We start from the raw sequence: 17,443 nt of genomic DNA on the forward strand, positions 1-17,443 counted from the left end.
CAGGGAAATGAAGAGCAGGACTAAAACTGGGCCCCAAAGGGGAGCAGGATTTGCAGGTCGGGAAGAAGCAGGAACAGTGTGCCCCAGGTGCTGAGAGGGGGTGGGTAAGGCTTGAGGAGTTGGGTCCGACAGAGGCTGGGGTTCTTAGAATATAATAGCTAAGCACAGGGCCCTGCTGGGAGAAGCTGCCCCCAGCCCCGCCCCTACCAACAGGGGGCGTGTCTGCCCACAGAGACTTACCATGCTGGAGTGGACCGTAGCCTGCTCAATGTACCTTGCAATGCCTGTGACAAATGCATTCCTGTCCTCGAAATTTGTGTCAAAGTTAGCCTGCAGGAATTAGAGACAGGAACATTCCGTGGTTAGAAAACAGGTCGAAGGTGGCTTGGTGTCCAGGGGATGAACTACTGCCAAAAAATGCCCAAGCACTCTTGGAAGCCTATCTCCCTTTCTCATCTTACACCGGGAAATTCCACCATGAATCCCACTGGGCAGGAGCCGGCTACAGACAGGCCTACATCGGCAATCAAGTTTATCCAGGGAGCCTCGGAAGTGAATGCTTAAACCATACAAGCCTAAATAGCTGTTAAAACTGAAGACGCGTTTTTTCAGAAAGAAGCAGACTCAGATAAACAGAACAAATTAGTGGTTACCAGTGGGCGGTGGGAGAGAGGGAGGTACAGACTATTGCGTGCAAGATAGGCTCAAGGCTGTATTATACAACACAGGGAATACAGCCAATATTTTGTAATAATTGTAAATGGAAAGTAACCTTTTAAATTGTACGAAAAATTTTTTAAAAATTAAGATGAAGTTTTTTTAAAAAAGTGAAGATGTGTACTGCTTTTATCCAGTAGTTGCAAAAATACTCACCTGTGGGTGCAGATTCATTTGTACAAGGATAATAACTGCACCATTTTTTTGTAATAAAAAAACTGGAAGCCATCCAAATGTCCATTAACAGCAAAAGGCTAAATAATTAATAGTATATTCATATGACAGGTTTATAAGTGCTATGCAGTGGTCAAAAATAATGTGGTGGCATTGTAGTATTGTTAGGAAACAGCAAAACCATAGAGCAAGATAATATATATGGTAAACAGGTGTGTCTGTATACATGTGTACTACATACATATATAGTTACAGGGAAATTTTTGTTACTTGCTGTATTGCTTATAATAGAAAAAGACATTTACATAATTAAAATTTAATTTTCATTAGAAAATGCAAATAAGCCAAGTTTATGAGTTCAACCTTCAGGCATGGGCTTAATAAATCTAGCCACTGAATGAATTTAAACATACAGTATGCGTTTATATTTGGCCTCATTTACGAGACCAAGAACTTTCCAAAAGTCAAAGACAACTAAAAAGCTAAACATTTCAAATTCTCTTATTCTTTCTTAACATGGTATGCTTGCCCAGCACACGCAAACAAGGGGCTATTTGCAAGGCTCACTCTGGCTGCACCGATGCCCTTCCCACCATGCCCAGGGTGGGGATCACGGGTTTGAGCAATCCGATCATGGTTTATCCCAAGCTTGACTCTCTAAAGCAAAAGCAAACAACTGTGACCGGCTTTCTCAAGCCATTACTGGCTGTGGGGAGCTGAAGATCCCTTCTCATATCCATGAAGGAAAAGTAATTACCCAGGCAGTCTCTAGGGGTTTCTAAATTGCGATATTTAATTCATGAGGTCAGAGCTGCCAAAACCTTGGTTGGTGCTGCAGCAAGAACAGCAGGGAAGGTATCTGGGGTCAGAACAGACCAACAAACCTTCCCCGGGGAAGAGAAATAGCCCTGGTGTACATTTACTAGCTAATCTGTTTCTTACACTCAGCTCCACCAATGCACCAGAGACACCATCAGCTCAGGACCTTTTACCTTCTAGAAGCGGGCATCCCCCTTCTATCTGCCTTCAGGGCAAACCCTCTGAGGAACTCCCTGTGATTCCTGAATGCCCATTCCAGTCCCAGTGCTCTGGGAGGACTCACCTGGTACATGATGGAGGAAGGGGGGGGCTCGATGCATGGCTGCTGGTCAGGGAGGGGCAGCTCTTCCAGCAGATCCACGTTGGACAGGGCATCTTCCAGAGTGACGTGGGTGGTCATGGCTGCAGTTTCTGTTGTCCAAACTGAGGGAAAGGAAGAGAGGGAAATGCAGAATTTCAGGGGCCTCCTCACATTTTGCCCAATCTTGCTCTGTCCAGGCTCCTTGTGGAGAACCCAAGGAATTAACCTGCGTTGAGACCACTTCCACTTAGTACTTCCTCACATGGTGCTCTTATTCCGCACATGATGTTTGAGGACCTCTTTTCTTTTTTGGCTGCATATGGAGTTCCGGGGTCAGGAATCAGATCTGAGCCGAAGTTGCAACCTATGCTGCAGCTGCAGCAATGCTAGATCCTTTAACCCACTGTGCAGGGCCAGGGATCAAACCAGCATCCTTGGCACAGCAGAGACACTGCCAATCCTGTTGTGTCACATCAGAAACCCCTACAAAGCATTTTTTTTATGTCTGCTGTCTTGATAAGCCTCACCACAACCCTCTGATGGCAGGTGGCACATAACTGATGGAAAAAACAAGGCTCGGAGAACTTATGTGACGTCCAGGCAACCACAGAGACCAGGATCAAAGGCCCTCAAATAATGCCTGATGCTAGGACATGGGAAGCCACCAGTTGTTATTCAAGACGTTTGTGAGTTCCACTCTTCAATTATTGCATAACACAAATACCCATGATCAACAGAGCCAAAGATGATCAGCTTGAAACCAGAGAATGAAATTGAGCTGGGAGGAAAAGAATTCAGACTCCAGCAAATTTAACCTTATTTGCAAAAATGTCAGAGTCATTGTCTTCCTTGGCCTGGAAGTATGGTATGCTCTGTAAGCCACACCAAACAGCCCGAAATGGGCATTTTTTGTGTCTTGGAGCCCAGCAGAGTGCAATGGCTTTGATGAGAACTCTGCCAAGCAGTGAAGCTGAAGAGGCTCCAGAAAGCAGTTACTTAATAGGAGATAACTGCTATTTTAAGAACTCAGCACCCAGCAAACAGAATACTCATTTTTTAAAGTTTATGTGAAACTTGTCATGATTTTTAGGGCATAAAACAGGTTCTCACAATCCCCCAAATATGACCTTCTAGAAGTCACATTCACAGATTACAGTGCAATAAAATTAGAAATCAATAATGCAAATTAGAAATCAATTATAGCAAAGGGAAAAAACCCTACACTTATGAAAATTTATAAAAACCTTCCTCCAGGTTATTCATAGCTAAAGAGGAATTCAAACAGTTATGATAAAATATTTAGAACTAAAAGCTAAAGAGCATGTATAAATGTCTTAGTGCATTTAGTAGAAAATCAGAAAGCAGAATTAAATGAACAGAATTTTCCACTCAAAAGCCTAAAAAGAGATAAAAATCAATCCAAAGAAATGAGAGTGCAGGGATTCCCAATTGCAAAAGCAAAAAGAAATGAGGCAAGAAACAAAGCAAAACAAAGCCAACAACAGGGTAGGTGAATAAAAATCTAAAAACTGAGTTTTGTTTTCTTTTTTGTTTGTTTGTTTGTTTAGGGCTGCGCCCACAGCATATGGAAGTTCCTAGGCTAGGGACTGAATCAGAACTACAGATGCCGGCCTACACCACCACAACAACAATGCAAGATCCAAGCCACGTCTTCGACCTACACCACAGCTCACAGCAGTGCCAGATCCTTACCACTGAGTAAGGCCAGGGACTGAACCTGCAACCTCATGTTGCTAGTCGGATTCATTTCTGCTGCACCATGATGGAAACTCCTAAAAACTGCTTTTTATGGTGTTCCCCTCTTGGTTCAGCAGTAATGAACCCAATACACATGGGGACTCGGGTTCTATCCCTGGTGGGCTAAGGATCTGGTGTTACCGTGAGCTGTGGTGTAGGTTGCAGAAGAGGCTCAAATTCGAATTGCTGTGGCTGTAGTGTGGGCTGGCAGCTGCAACTCTGATTGGACCCCTAGCCTGGGAACTTCCATATGCCTCAGGTGAGCCCTAAAAAGTCAAAAATAAGAAATAAAAATTAATAAAAACTGAGTTTTATAAAACAATTAATAGTAAGAAGAAGAAACTGCTAAGGTTTTAGCACACTTGAATAAGGAAACACAGAGAAGGCTGCCTGAGCTCCCTCCTCATCCCCCATCCCAGGGGAGTGAGAGATCTGCTTCAGGGCTGGAACTGAAGAATGTCAGAGAGTTTGCCTGGCTCATAAGGAAATGTGATGTCAGAGACCAGGGCAGAGAAGGGCCAGAGACAGGAGCTGGGCTCAGGCTGGCAAGGGCTGACACCGCTGCAGGGGGCTTCCCTCGCAGGCTGACCCAGTTGTTTGGGGAGACAGAGGGGCTGAGCTGCGGACCTCCCGCTTTACACTTCACCAAGTTCTCAACACACCTCCCTGCCACACGCTGTGGTGGCAGAGAAGGCCACACCCAGTGAGGGCACAGGAAGCTCAGAAGTGACTTCCTCCCCTGCCCTTGCAGCGCCTGGACTCACAGAGGTGGTTTCAGGCCCTCTCCACACCTGGGCTTCTTCCTCAGCTCTCGTCCCTGCCCTGAATTCTATGTTCAGTTCTACAGCAAAAGCATTCACCGCTTCACAGAAAAGACTGTCTTCTTTCTCACATGAATGTTAATAAGTCCATTTTGCAGGAGGGGCTCATGTTGTTACAGGGCATAATGCTCTACAAGCTCCAAAGCCCTAATGCTCTTCCTTAATTCAAATAACAATAAAACTAAGATTTTTAAGCCCCGACTTTGTGTCATTCTGCCAAGCACTCAACTATTTTAATCTTGCATCAACCCTATAAAGGTAGGTATTAGGATTATTCCCATTTTACAGATGAGCAAATAGAAGCTCAGAATTTAGGTAATTTTTACAAGGTCAAGTGCTGGCAAGTGGTGGAGCTGGGCTTGGAACCTAGATTTATCTCATAAGAAAGGACTATAAGCCACTATCTGTCTACGTCAAAGGGACCTAGGAGCCAACCTGAGGCAGCTGTCACTGGCCAAAGATGGGGCAATCTGAGCATCCATTAGCATAACTCAATGCATAACCCCTAACCCTAACCCTGACCCTAACCCTAATATCTTGAAACAATATCAGATATACCACGAAATAACAAAGACAAAAAGCTGGGTTTTATTCTTTCGCTACTGTTGAAGGATAGCTATGAACCAATTTTTATGTTGAAAATCAATCAATAAAAGGGAAGACGCAAATATTGAACCTGTCTTTCCTAAACAAACTACACCACTGGAAAACTGATTTGCAGAAGAGAAAGGGGTTTCTCATTTACAAAGGTTTCCCTCAGAAATATTCATCCAATTAAAAGATCTCTATTTTCTTGGAATTGCCATTGTGGCTTAGCAGAAACAAGTCTGACTAGTATCCATGAGGACGCAGGTTCAATCTCTGGCCTTGCTCAGTGGGTTAAGCATCTGGTGTTGCCGTGAGCTATGGTGTAGGTTGCAGATGTGGCTTGGATCTGGGATTGTCGTGGCTCTGGTGTAGGCCGGCAGCTACAGCTCTGATTCAGTTCCTAGCCTGGGAACCTCCATATGCCACAAGTGGGGCCATAAAAAAAAAAAAAAAAAAAAAAAAAAAAAAAGATCTCTATTTTCTAACCCCCTAATGAATACCTGGATGTAGGCACCGATGATTAACCACTGCTAACATCACTACATGAGGGTCAATCAGACATTATGTGCCTCCCGATGGAAAAACATGCTATCACCTCATGAAGAGCTCTGGACCCAAAACACAACCCTTGAATCTAATCAGGCCTTTGATACCAACTGACAGGAAGTACAGAGGATATAACATGTCAAAATATACCACAGTGAGGTAATCAGTCAAACACCACTTACAGCAAAGTCTACTGGACAAATAAATCAGCACTGAACAAGTAAAGTTCAAGGTTGGAAAAAAGAGCTGGAGGAGTAAGTTATAAATGCGAAAGACTTCACCACCACATCCCCTTGTTTGGACTTTATTTCAAACCAACTGCCACAGAAATGAAATTGTAACATATCTGAGAACACAGGAAAATTTCTCTGGCTAATTACTGATTCCATATTTGACAATATTAAGAAAATGGTGTCATTATTTTCTAGAACTGACCATAATACTGAGGTTATGTTTTAAAAGAGTCCTTATGTTCTATAAATTCATATGGATTAAAATATATAGGGGTTTGCTTCCAAATAAAAGCAGTGGGGGAAGAGTGGGAAATAGATGAAACAAAATCAGCTATGGGTTTATAATTGTCAGTGCTGTGTGAGGCTTACACACAGGGATTTATGCTCACTTTTTTCTATCCCATTTTAAATATATTGGAAATTCTCTATAAAAACTCCCAGCTCAATGCACACATGCTAGGGATAATCCATCTTTCCCTCCTTCGTCTTCCTGGCTCCTACCGGCTATGCTCTTTGCCTTCTCTTTACTCCTCTAACCTGGGCTTCTTCTAGGCTTCACAGGTTCCAAAGTACTAATTTATCAGAATAGCCCTTAGGATTTCCCCTTTTAACACAATAATACCCCCTCACTTCCCTTAAAAAGAATCAATAAATGAACAGCCTATAGAGCTGGTAAATTAGGAGTCTTTATTTCTCTTATAAATACAACTTCTCTAATGGATTTCTCTGTTTGTAGATCACTCACCATCGAATGGAGAAGGAAATTTTAACCCGACTGCTGGACGGCACTGCCAACTCCACATCAATCAGAAAGAAAGAACATTTTGGAAATTTTAATAGTGGTATACATGCAAATAAGTACTTCTTTTTTGGCCCAAGAGTTCTGTCACGCAATCTTTCCAAGGAGAAGAATTGTTTATCTTCAGCCTATAACCACGCGGCTATTTTGGCTCTTGGGAAGAGAAATGAATAAAATATTAAAAAATTAACAGTGTTTTGGGAGGACCATCTACCAGACATGGCTGCATCCTCTCAGGGTGGGGCACTCATGGCAGATTTATATTCAGCATCTTCCTAACAATTGTAAACCAGTGGCCTGGTTTCACCGAGAGGTAATAACACTGGGCTTCCAGGCAATGTGCTTCTGGGAAGGGCTCTAGGACCAAGAAGGAGCAGGCCCCAAGGATGCAGGGCCTGTGCTGGGAGAGAGCCTGGCTTTGGGAATGCAGAGGAACACACCCCAAACCCTGCCACTCTCTAAACAAAGATGTGCAGTGTCATTTTGTCTGACTTTCTGGAAGGACAAGTCAGAATTTTTACTGACATGGTAAAGTCAGGCTAAGCATGGTGGGTCTGCTCCAGCTCTGGGTTCCAGTCATCTGTCACCTCCTAGCTGAATAAGCATAGCATGCTACTTAACCTCTCTGAGCCATTTCCTTATCTGTAAAAGGGTGATGATTAATAACAGGCCCTGACCTCAGTGATTTATTCTGAAGATTATATAACATTACAGCACGTGGAATGCTTAGCTCAACTGCAAGCACACAGCAAGCACTCAAGAAATCTTAGCTAGTTGCATGGCCTCTTTTCAAGAGGGCACAGGGGTGAATTAAACATTGCAATAGCTCACCCACAGAAAAGGAAGGCATTGTAATTATCACATCAACAGATCTTTCATATTGATTCCCCCAGTCACAGCTCCCCTGCAGGTTCCAGGGGACAGGTGTTATTTTTGCTGTTTCTTTTTTCCTTTTCTTTTTTTGTCTCTTTAGGGCTACACCCTTGGCATAGTGTGTGTGTGTGTGTGGGGGGGGGTTCCCAGGCCAGGGGTTGAATTGGAGCTACAGCTGCCAGCCTACATCATAGCTCTCAGCAACACCAGATCCTTAACCCACTGAGAAGGCCAGGGACCAAACCTGCATCCTCATGGATACTAGACAGATTCGTCTCCACTGTGCTGCAATGGGAACTCTCTTAAAGAACATTTTGCCTCTTTTTTTTTTTTTTTTTTTTTTTTCTTTTTGCTATTTCTTGGGCCGCTCTCACAGCATATGGAGGTTCCCAGGCTAGGGGTCGAATCGGAGCTGGAGCCGCCGGCCTACACCAGAGCCACAGCAACGCGGGATCCGAGCCGTGTCTGCAACCTACACCACAGCTCACGGCAACGCCGGATCATTAACCCACTGAGCAAGGGCAGGGACCGAACCCGCAACCTCATGGTTCCTAGTCAGATTCGTTAACCACTGCGCCACGACGGGAACTCCTTAAAGAACATTTTGAAAGGAAGCTCTGGAAAGTATGTCCTTAGAATACAAAAACTAGAAGTTCCCTGGTGGGCTAGTGGTTAAGGACTTGGCATTGTCTCTGCTGTGGCTTGGGTTTGATCTCTGGCATGAGAACTTCTGTTTGCAGCAAGTGTAACCAAAAAAAGAAAGAAAGAAAGAAAACAGAAACTATACCTCTATCTTTAATACTATTATTGCTAATTAATAGTAATGCAATTGGAGGAACCAAATGAAATGACTTAGTAGTGTTACACTGAATTTTTTTCATGTAAGGATGCTAAAGCAGTATGTCACCTATAAACATGAAGGTGCATACAGTTTTCCAAAACAGAAGACCAGCCTTATAAACTATAACATTATCTAATTCCTTTTCTAACTTCTGCCTGTATATCTGTGGTGATAATATCCCCAAGGATATGGACAATTAATTTGTGCTTATTTAGATAATATATTTCAGTAAAATCTAGCCTGGCTAGTCAGATTTGTTTCTGCTGAGCCACGATGGAATTCCTATTTTTGCTGTTTCTAAGGAGGCACGGCGTTGCCGAGGAGTGAAACCATTCATCCGGGTCACATGGTCAGCTAGTGGCTGAGTGAGGACAGAAATGGGATATCTTGACTCTCAGTTCTATGTTCTTTCTTCTAGACAACACCTACAATTGTACCTTTTTAAAAGGTACCAACCACTTTACTTTTTTGTTTCCCCCAATCTGATTGCTTTTTACTTCCTCAAAAAGAACAAGACTATGCCAAGCTAGAAAAATTGGGTAACTGTCTCCTTTGGATTTCATGAGAGTCCAGGAAAGATTTTCCCTGTCTATAAGTCTCACCAGCTAGAAAGCAATTAAAATAGGTAAATAAAATAAAAATGTAAAATTATAAGTGCACATACATATTTACAGCTGCAAGTAAAATATATGGAGGTAAATATGTATATAGATATGTCAATATAAAAATACATAAAAGAGGAGTTCCCATTGTGGAGCAGCAGAAACCAATCCGACTAGGAACCAGGAGCTTGAGGGTTCAATCCCTGGCCTCTCTCAGTGGGTTGAGGATCCGGTGTTGCTGTGGGCTGGGGTGTGGGTCGCAGATGCGGCTCGGATTCCTCATTGCTGTGGTCGTGGTGGAGTCTGGAGGCTACAGCTCCGAGTGGACCCCTAGCCTGGGAGCCTCCATGTGCTGCGGGTGCGGCCCTGAAGAGACAAAAGACAAAAATAATAAATAAATAAATAAATAAATAAATAAAAGAGAGGTTTAGACTGTCCCCCTTCAAAAATCTTGTGGAGCAGCATTTCACTGAGCAAAGAAAAAAATCCAAACAATTCAGAGGGTAGCCTGCTCTTCCATCCTGGGTGTGAAAGATGGGTGTGTTTGGAGACTGTGTGGGGACCCAAGTTTGCTGTGACAGGACATGGGTCATGGTCTTTCCCCTGTATCTGGGATCCTGTCACACACTGAGGTCAGCTTTGTCACGGGTGTGGGGATCAAGCAAGGACTTGGTGACTTGTGTGAATCTTACTGGACTTCCATAAGGTCCACCAAAAGGGACCAGTCGGCTGATTCTGAGCTGGGAGTGAAGAGTTTTATAGGAACGCTCCACTTAAACGGTCAGACCTCGTGGCTGCAAACCCCATAGTGGTGACTTGGTGCTACCTTTAGAACCTTACCTGTAAAATCTGTATTTTAAAGATTTTAAAATAAAGTCAAGGTGAGGGGCCAGCCTCATAGAGGCAGGTGGAAAGCTATACAAGGTGGCGGCACGGGGGGTCTGGGCCATGGAGTGTAGGAGTAAGAACTCATAAGAACTCGACACATTTCTGCAGCCTTAGAAGTTATCACCAATATCACAGTACCCAACAGAACTCAACAGATACCTCACGCACTGCCAGAATGAGCCGAGTGCCGGAAGAGACCTAAGGAAGCGGTAACCCCCTTAAGAAGACTTTCTGACTCCCCTACCTGCTATCTGAATATACTTTCTCCCCTGGTGCTCACTGAACCCAGTGTGCTCCCTCTTTATTGCTCTATTAACCATGAAATAATAACTGTACCATGTGCTCTCTCCTACCCTAAAAGATAAACTCCTTGAGGACAGGAGCTGTGTCCAACACCCAAGTCCTTGCACAATGCCCCACACACATTTGTAGCTAAAATAAAGATCTGAGCCAAGAACAGATAACCAATGATCCCAACATCAAGAAAGGCATTGCTATGTCCAAGATGCCAGCTTCTTAAAAGTGGGGAAGGAGGACAAGGAACATAAAAAGAAGAAAGCTCTTTATATTTTAAAAAGAACTCCTTCGAAGCAGTTCACATATCTAACACCAGAGCACTTAGAGTAAAGCTTCAGTACTTGTGAACAGTTATCTATGAAATAAAAATCTCTTTCCTCCATCACTGTATGTCCTGGTTTTACTTATCTTTCAAGGTGTCTCCCCTCTATGATGTGACTGCTCCTTCTTTGGAACTCCCAAAGCTTACTAGCACAGCGTTGGTGAGTGTGTAAAATTGGAGCCCTCATACAAGCTGGTATGAACGTACACTGTGCAGCAACTTTGCAAAACGGTCTGGCAGTTCCTGGAATTTTAAAATGTAGAGTTATCACATGACCCAGCAACTCCACACCTAGGTATATTAGCAGTGCCTACCTCTCTTCTGACACTGTCTGCCTCAAAATGGTCCCAAGTATGGTTACTTCCTCTTCTCATGCCAGCGCAAATCTTGCTCATTGATAACCTCTCTATTTCTCAATGAGTCCACAGGTAGCCTCAGAATCCTGCTCATGAAACGCAAAACTCCAAGTGGGCACTAGCACTCCATCTGAGATTGCCTATAAACTAAAACATATGTGCCATCCCTAGAGCAGAATGATGCATGTGTGTGCAAGCTCTGTGAGGTCAGGGACCATCTCTTACCCATCGCTGAAAACCTTGGAGATCTTGGCAGGATGCTGAGGAAAGATAAAGCACAGAGGAAGTATCTGAAGAAAGAACATATCAACACACTTGACCCTGCAACCACAGGAGGAATGAGACGACCTGTAGTGGGCATGCCTTCATTTCTGGTTTCCCTTTCCTTCTCCTTCACTATTAATAACAGATAATTTAAATCAACATGGAACACACAGTCATATCCATAAACTGCCTGTACAATTATTTACTTAACATTTTTTCTAAACGGACTTTTTGGTTCCACTTTATAAATATATTTCAGAATGAAGCTTATTTTTACTTAACATTTTTTTCTAAACAGACTTTTTGGTTCCACATTATAAATATATTTCAGAAGGAAGCTTTATATCATAATCACTAGTAGAGAACTGTTATCACTTGCCATAAACAGAGGGAAACAACAGAAAATAAAAGACACAGAAAACAAACACAGGTCTGAGTGTTATCTGTAAATCATCTCACGTCCGCCAAAACGCTCACTAGAGGTGGCTGAGCATGGTGGTGAACCAGTGTTAGAGTCCTGACTCTGCTACTACTCAGCTGTGTGACCTTGGGAAAGTTGACCCTGGGAACAAAATGTTTCTGAACCTCACTTGCTTCATTTTTCATATGAGAAATAATAATGGTTCCTACCTCATATGCTTTGAAAATCAAATAAGTTAATCCATGTAAATAGCTTGATAACAGGTAGAAAATGCTCTATAAAAGTTAGTCCCACAACAAAACCAAACCCAGCAACATATAAAAAGAATTATACATCAAGGGCAAGTGAATTCACGCTGGAATGTAAGACTGGTATAACATTAACGTATGAAAATCAATTAATGTGATAAACCATATCAATGCAATAAAGGACAAATCCCACAGGATCATCTCAACTCATGCAGAAAAAGCATTTCACAAAACTCACACTCTTTCAGGATAAAAACACTCAACCAACTACGAACAGAAGAGAACTTTCTCAAACTGATGAAGGGCAGCGACAAAAACACCTGCAGCCAACATCAGACTTGATGGGAGACTAAATCCGTTCCCCTTAAGAGTAAAAAGACAAACAGGTCCGCTCTCTCCATTTCTAATCAACACTGCACTGGAGATTCTAACTAGGGTTTTAGAACAATTAGGAAAGACAATGAAATAAATGATATCTAAATTAGAAAGGAAGAAGTAAAACTATCTCTGTTTGAAGACGACATGATCTTATATGTAGAAAATTCAACAAAAAATCCACTAGAAAACTATCAGAATGAATAAACATGTCCAGCAAGGTTGATAATGTCAACATATAAAAATCCATTGCATCTTAATCATTAGCAACACTCACTATAAAATGAAAATTGGGAAGTTCCCGTTGTGGCTCAGCAGTACAGTAATGAATCTGACTAGTATTCATGAAGACGGGGGTTTGATCACTGGCCTCGCTCAGCAGGTTAAGGACCTGGTGTTGCCATGAGCTGCAGTGTAGGTCAAAGATGAGGCTCAGATCTGGTGTTGCTGTGGCTGTGGCGTAGGCCAGCAGCTGCAGCTCCAATTAGACCCCTAGCCTGGGAACTTCCATATGCTGTGGGTACAACCCTAAAAAGCCAAAAAAAATTTTTTTTAATTAAAATAAATAAAGTGAAATTGGGAAAACAATTCTACATATAATAGCATTGAAAATAATACCAACCTTAGGACTAAATTTAGCAAAAAGTATTCGTTTACTTTGAAGACTATAAAATACTGTTGAAAAAAAAATTAAAGACAGCCCAAATAAATGAAAAGATACCCCACTTTCATAGACTGGAAGACATTGTTAAGGTGGCAATATTTCCCAAACTGACACAGACCCAACTCGATCCCTATCCACATCCTAGCAAGCTTCTGTGCAGAACTGACAAGCTAGTCCTAAAATTCATACAGAAATTCAAAGGACCCACCGAGAATGGCCAAAACAATCTTCGAAAAGAACAAAATTGGAGAACATGCATTTTTTTTTTATTTAAAAACTTACTACAATGTCATCATAATCATGTGATGCTGTCATAAGGACAGACATATGGATCAATGAAACAGAATTGAGAAAGAGAATAAACCATCAAATTTATGGTCAACTGATTTTTGAGAAGGGTACCAGGAAAATTCAATGGGGAAAAAAAAATACTCTTTTCAACAAATGGTGCTGGGACAACTGGACATCTGCATGTAAAAGAATGAAGTTCAACCTCTCCCTCAAATCATATCACAAACTAACTCAAAGTGGATCAAAGACCTAAAACTATAAAGCTTTTAGAAAAAAAAGGCATAAATCTTTGCGACTTTGGAATATGCATGATACCAAAAGTGCGAGCAATGAAACAATAGCTAAAACTACATATCATTAAAATTAAACTTAAAACTTTTGTAATTCAAAGGACATCAGAAGACAATGAAAAGGCAATCCACAGAATGGGAGAAAATATTTGGAAATCATATATCTGTTAAGTTATGCTGAATATATAAAGAACTCTTATAATTCAATAATATAGACAGCCCAATTTAAACAATTAGCCAAGGATCTGAACTGACTTTTCTCCAAAGAAGATAGACAAATGGCCACGAGTCACATAAAAAAGATGATTATTATCCCTAGTCATTAGGGAAATAAAATCAAAATCAAAATGCGCTATTACTTCATGTGCACTAGAATGGTTATAATCAAAAAGATAGATGATTACAAGTGTTGGTGAGGGAAATTTGAACACTTATTCATCACTGGTAGGAATGTAAAATAGTGCAGCCACTTTGAAAAAGTTTGGCAGTCCCCCCACATTTTAAATGCAGAGTTACCATATAACCTACCTCAGTAACCACACCTAGGTATATTCCAAAGAGAAATGAAAACATATATTCAAAAAAAACATATATTCAAAGTTTCTGCACAGCAAAGGAAACCCTAAACAAAGCGAAAAGACAACCCACAGAATGGGAGAAAATCTTTGCAAGTGAATAGACTGACAAGGGATTAATCTCCAAAATTTATAAACAACTTCTGCAGCTCCATACCAAAAAAACAAACAACCCCATCAAAAAATGGACGGAAGATCTAAACAGACAGTTCTCCAAAAAAACATACAGATGGCCAAAAAACACATGAAAAGATGTTCAACATCACTCATTATTAGAGAAATGCAAATCAAAACCACAATGAGGTACCACCTTACACCAGCCAGAATGGCCATCATCCAAAAGTCTACAAACAATAAGTGCTAGAGAGGGTGTGGAGAAAAAGGAACCCTAGTACACTGTTGGTGGGATTGTAAAGTGGTGCAACCACTGTGGAAAGCAGTATGGAGATGCCTCAGAAAACTGAATATAGAACTATCATTTGATCCAGCAATCCCACTCCTGGGCATCTATCCAGAGAAAACCACGACTCACAAAGACACATGTACTCCAGTGTTCATTGCAGCACTATTTACAATAGCCAAGACATGGAAACAACCTAAATGTCCATTGACAGAGGAGTGGCTCAAGAAGAGGTGGTACATATACACAATGGAATATGACTCAGCCATTCAAAGGAATGAAATACCAGCATTTTTAGCAACATGGATGGACCTAGAAACTATCATGCTAAGTGAAGTCAGCCATACAATGAGACACCAACATCCAATGCTTTCACAGACATGTGGAATCCGAAAAAAGGACAGACGGAACTTCTTTGCAGAACAGATGCTGACTCACAGACACTGAAAAACTTATGGTCTCCGGAGGAGACAGTTTTGGGGGGTGGGGGAATATGCTTGGACTGTGGGATGGAAATCCTGTGAAATCAATTGTTATGATCATTATACAACTACAGATGTGATAAATTCATTTGAGTAATAAAAAAAACCCACCCCTGTACATGAATATTTACAGTAGCATTATTTGCCAAAAAAAAAAAAGAATGGAATTTTCCAAAAAAATGGAAACATCTCAAATGTTCATCAACTGAAGAATGGATGAATAACATACAGTATATCCACACCCTGGAATATTATTCAGCCACAAAAAGGAATGAATTATGGATACACACTATACTTTGAAAATATCATACTAAGTGAAATAAGCACAATATGCTTTTTTAAGGAAATGTCCAGAATAGGCAAATGTATAGATTAATCTATAAGGCAGATTAGACTTGGAGTAGAGATTGGGGGGAATTGGTGGTGTTGCTAAAAGGCATGAGGTTTTTTTTCTGGGGTGATAAGTAAGTTATAAAAATTAATCTTGATGATAGTTGTACAACTTTGGGCATATCAAAAAATCAATGGACTGGGAATTCTCTTGGGACAGAGCAGTTTAAAGATCCATCGTTGCCACTGCAGTGGCTTGGGTTGCTGCTATGGCATGGGTTTGATCCCTGGTCCGGGGACTTATACAAGCTGCAGCCAAAAAAATAAATAAATAAATAAAAAATAAATCACTGAACCATATGCTTTAAATGAGTGAACTGAATAGTATGTGAGCTATGTATCAATCATGCTCTTACCAAAAAGGTCAGTATTTGTATGACTCCTTTGGGAGAACTTTGGGTAGACAGCATAAGCAGGAGTGACACGAAAAGAGATGGAGCTGGAATAGGAGCTTGGAGACTTGGGGGAACTGTGACGCTCCCTGCACTGAATAAAAATGAACAGGGGAGAAAAAAAGAGCAAGAGATGCAGCCACACTACCCCAGGGAGCAGCCCTCTGGTCAGAGGCAGGGTGAGCGGACAACCATGAGGCAGGGCCCAAATCGGGCCCCTCCCCTGCCTGTTCTTTTGGCTCTGCCACCTGTCAGGGCCTGGGACTGTTCCATCCAGGAGAAGAGACTCCTCAGACAGAAAAATCTCTGGGGTGAGGGAGAGTGAGCTCTGAGGTTCAGAATGAGGACAAGATGGACCTCTAGCCTCCTACCTGAGCGCTCTTTCAACCATGAGCCCCCTGAGGTCAAGAGACAAGGGGACTTGGGCAGGGCCCCTTGTCTAGTTAGGGGCAGAGCTAGGCTAACACTGCAACTTCCTGGGGAGACAAGAAGACCTGACACAATACTTGATACCTGATAGGACAGTGCTGCAAAAGAAAAAGAGAAGTATCAGACAGACGGGACGGAGGGCAGGAGGGAGGGTTCCAATTCTGCAATAAAACAAAAATTCATGTAAGAAAGGAAATACAATCCAAGGGCAATACTTGGCTCTCTAGTGGTTATCAATTACATGTCTGAATAACGGTGCCACTTTAAACATGATTTAGGTAAGACAGAGCTCTTACTATCTTGGGAGATGAGGACAGGGGAGGAAGGGGGCTGGTGTCAGAAAGTGCAATCTTTGTCCGTCACAGCAGGAAGTACACAGACAATGCACCGCCTAGATAAATCAAGAAGCAGCAGCGTAAGCATATCATTGAGAGATCTGGAGGCAACTACTTGAAGAAACGGTGAGTTAAAAGCAGCGGCCTCTAAAGGAGGTGGATGCTGGATGGTTGTTTTTCATTACAAGTGATTGTTTTAAGCATATGCATGTATTGTTTTGATCAAAATTTTAAACTTTACTTTAAAAGACAAGAACCCGAGGCTTCCTTGCTGGCAGTTGGACATCTGGCCAGTCCACAGCACTGTCTTGTGCTGTGTAAGTCCCTCCCTGTGGGTCTCCTGGGCCCAGAGGCCCTGTCACCTGCAGCTTCTCTCCACACAGGAGACCTGAGTCAGAGCAGAGGAGTCCAAGTCAGCCTCAGCCTGGGTCTCTGGAGAAGCCTCCCCTCCCCTTTGTCTACAGCAAAGAAAAAGATCCTAGTGGGGCTCAAGGGCTTGCCACGGCTTTCGTCATTTCACTCAGCTGCTTCCTGTGCTGCCAGGGTCGAGGGGGCCTTTCCGTTGATAACCCAACCAGGCAGATCCTATGCTCTCAGGAGGGGAGGTCACGCCACCGAAGGTAGCTTGCTGATTTGCTCCCACGGGGCCTGTGACAGGACACCACAGGCAGGGTGCCAACGTGACTTGTGGATGGGGAGAGGAGTTGCCTCTCCGAAGCACCTGCTAAAACCCAGAAAGGGAAGCCACCACATCTGCTGTGGAAACAAAGAGTGAGACTTCAGTTCAGCCAACGGCTCGGAGCATGCAAACCTCACCTTCTCAGATGTGAAATTACAACTTGAACGTGGCTCAGTCTGAAGGCCAACATGGGCCTTCCAGCCACGTTTTCACTCACCCTACAAGCACAATTTCCCTGTCTGTAAAATCTGGAGGTTGGCCTGGCAGTGGTTC

At 42.5% G+C, this 17,443-nt stretch overlaps 1 protein-coding gene across 5 annotated transcripts in view; it reads right to left on the reverse strand.

Annotated features, from left to right (window-relative positions):
* The window catches only part of CYFIP2 (cytoplasmic FMR1 interacting protein 2), a 148,993-nt gene that overhangs the window by 125,113 nt on the left and 6,437 nt on the right, over positions 1 to 17,443 (reverse strand). For 4 of the 5 annotated variants that reach the window (XM_021076694.1, XM_021076692.1, XM_021076696.1 and 1 more), the window contains exons 2-3: positions 1,994 to 2,133; positions 241 to 330 (exon numbers count right to left, since the gene is read on the reverse strand). In XM_021076694.1, the coding sequence (XP_020932353.1) occupies positions 241 to 330; positions 1,994 to 2,110 (207 nt within the window). In that variant the 5' untranslated portion in view covers positions 2,111 to 2,133. Of the gene's footprint in view, positions 1 to 240; positions 331 to 1,993; positions 2,139 to 17,443 lie in introns of those variants that run through there. The other variant, XM_021076695.1, reaches the window with a different exon arrangement.

The sequence above is a fragment of the Sus scrofa genome, chromosome 16, assembly GCF_000003025.6.
Source record: "Sus scrofa isolate TJ Tabasco breed Duroc chromosome 16, Sscrofa11.1, whole genome shotgun sequence".
Taxonomy (NCBI): domain Eukaryota; kingdom Metazoa; phylum Chordata; class Mammalia; order Artiodactyla; family Suidae; genus Sus; species Sus scrofa.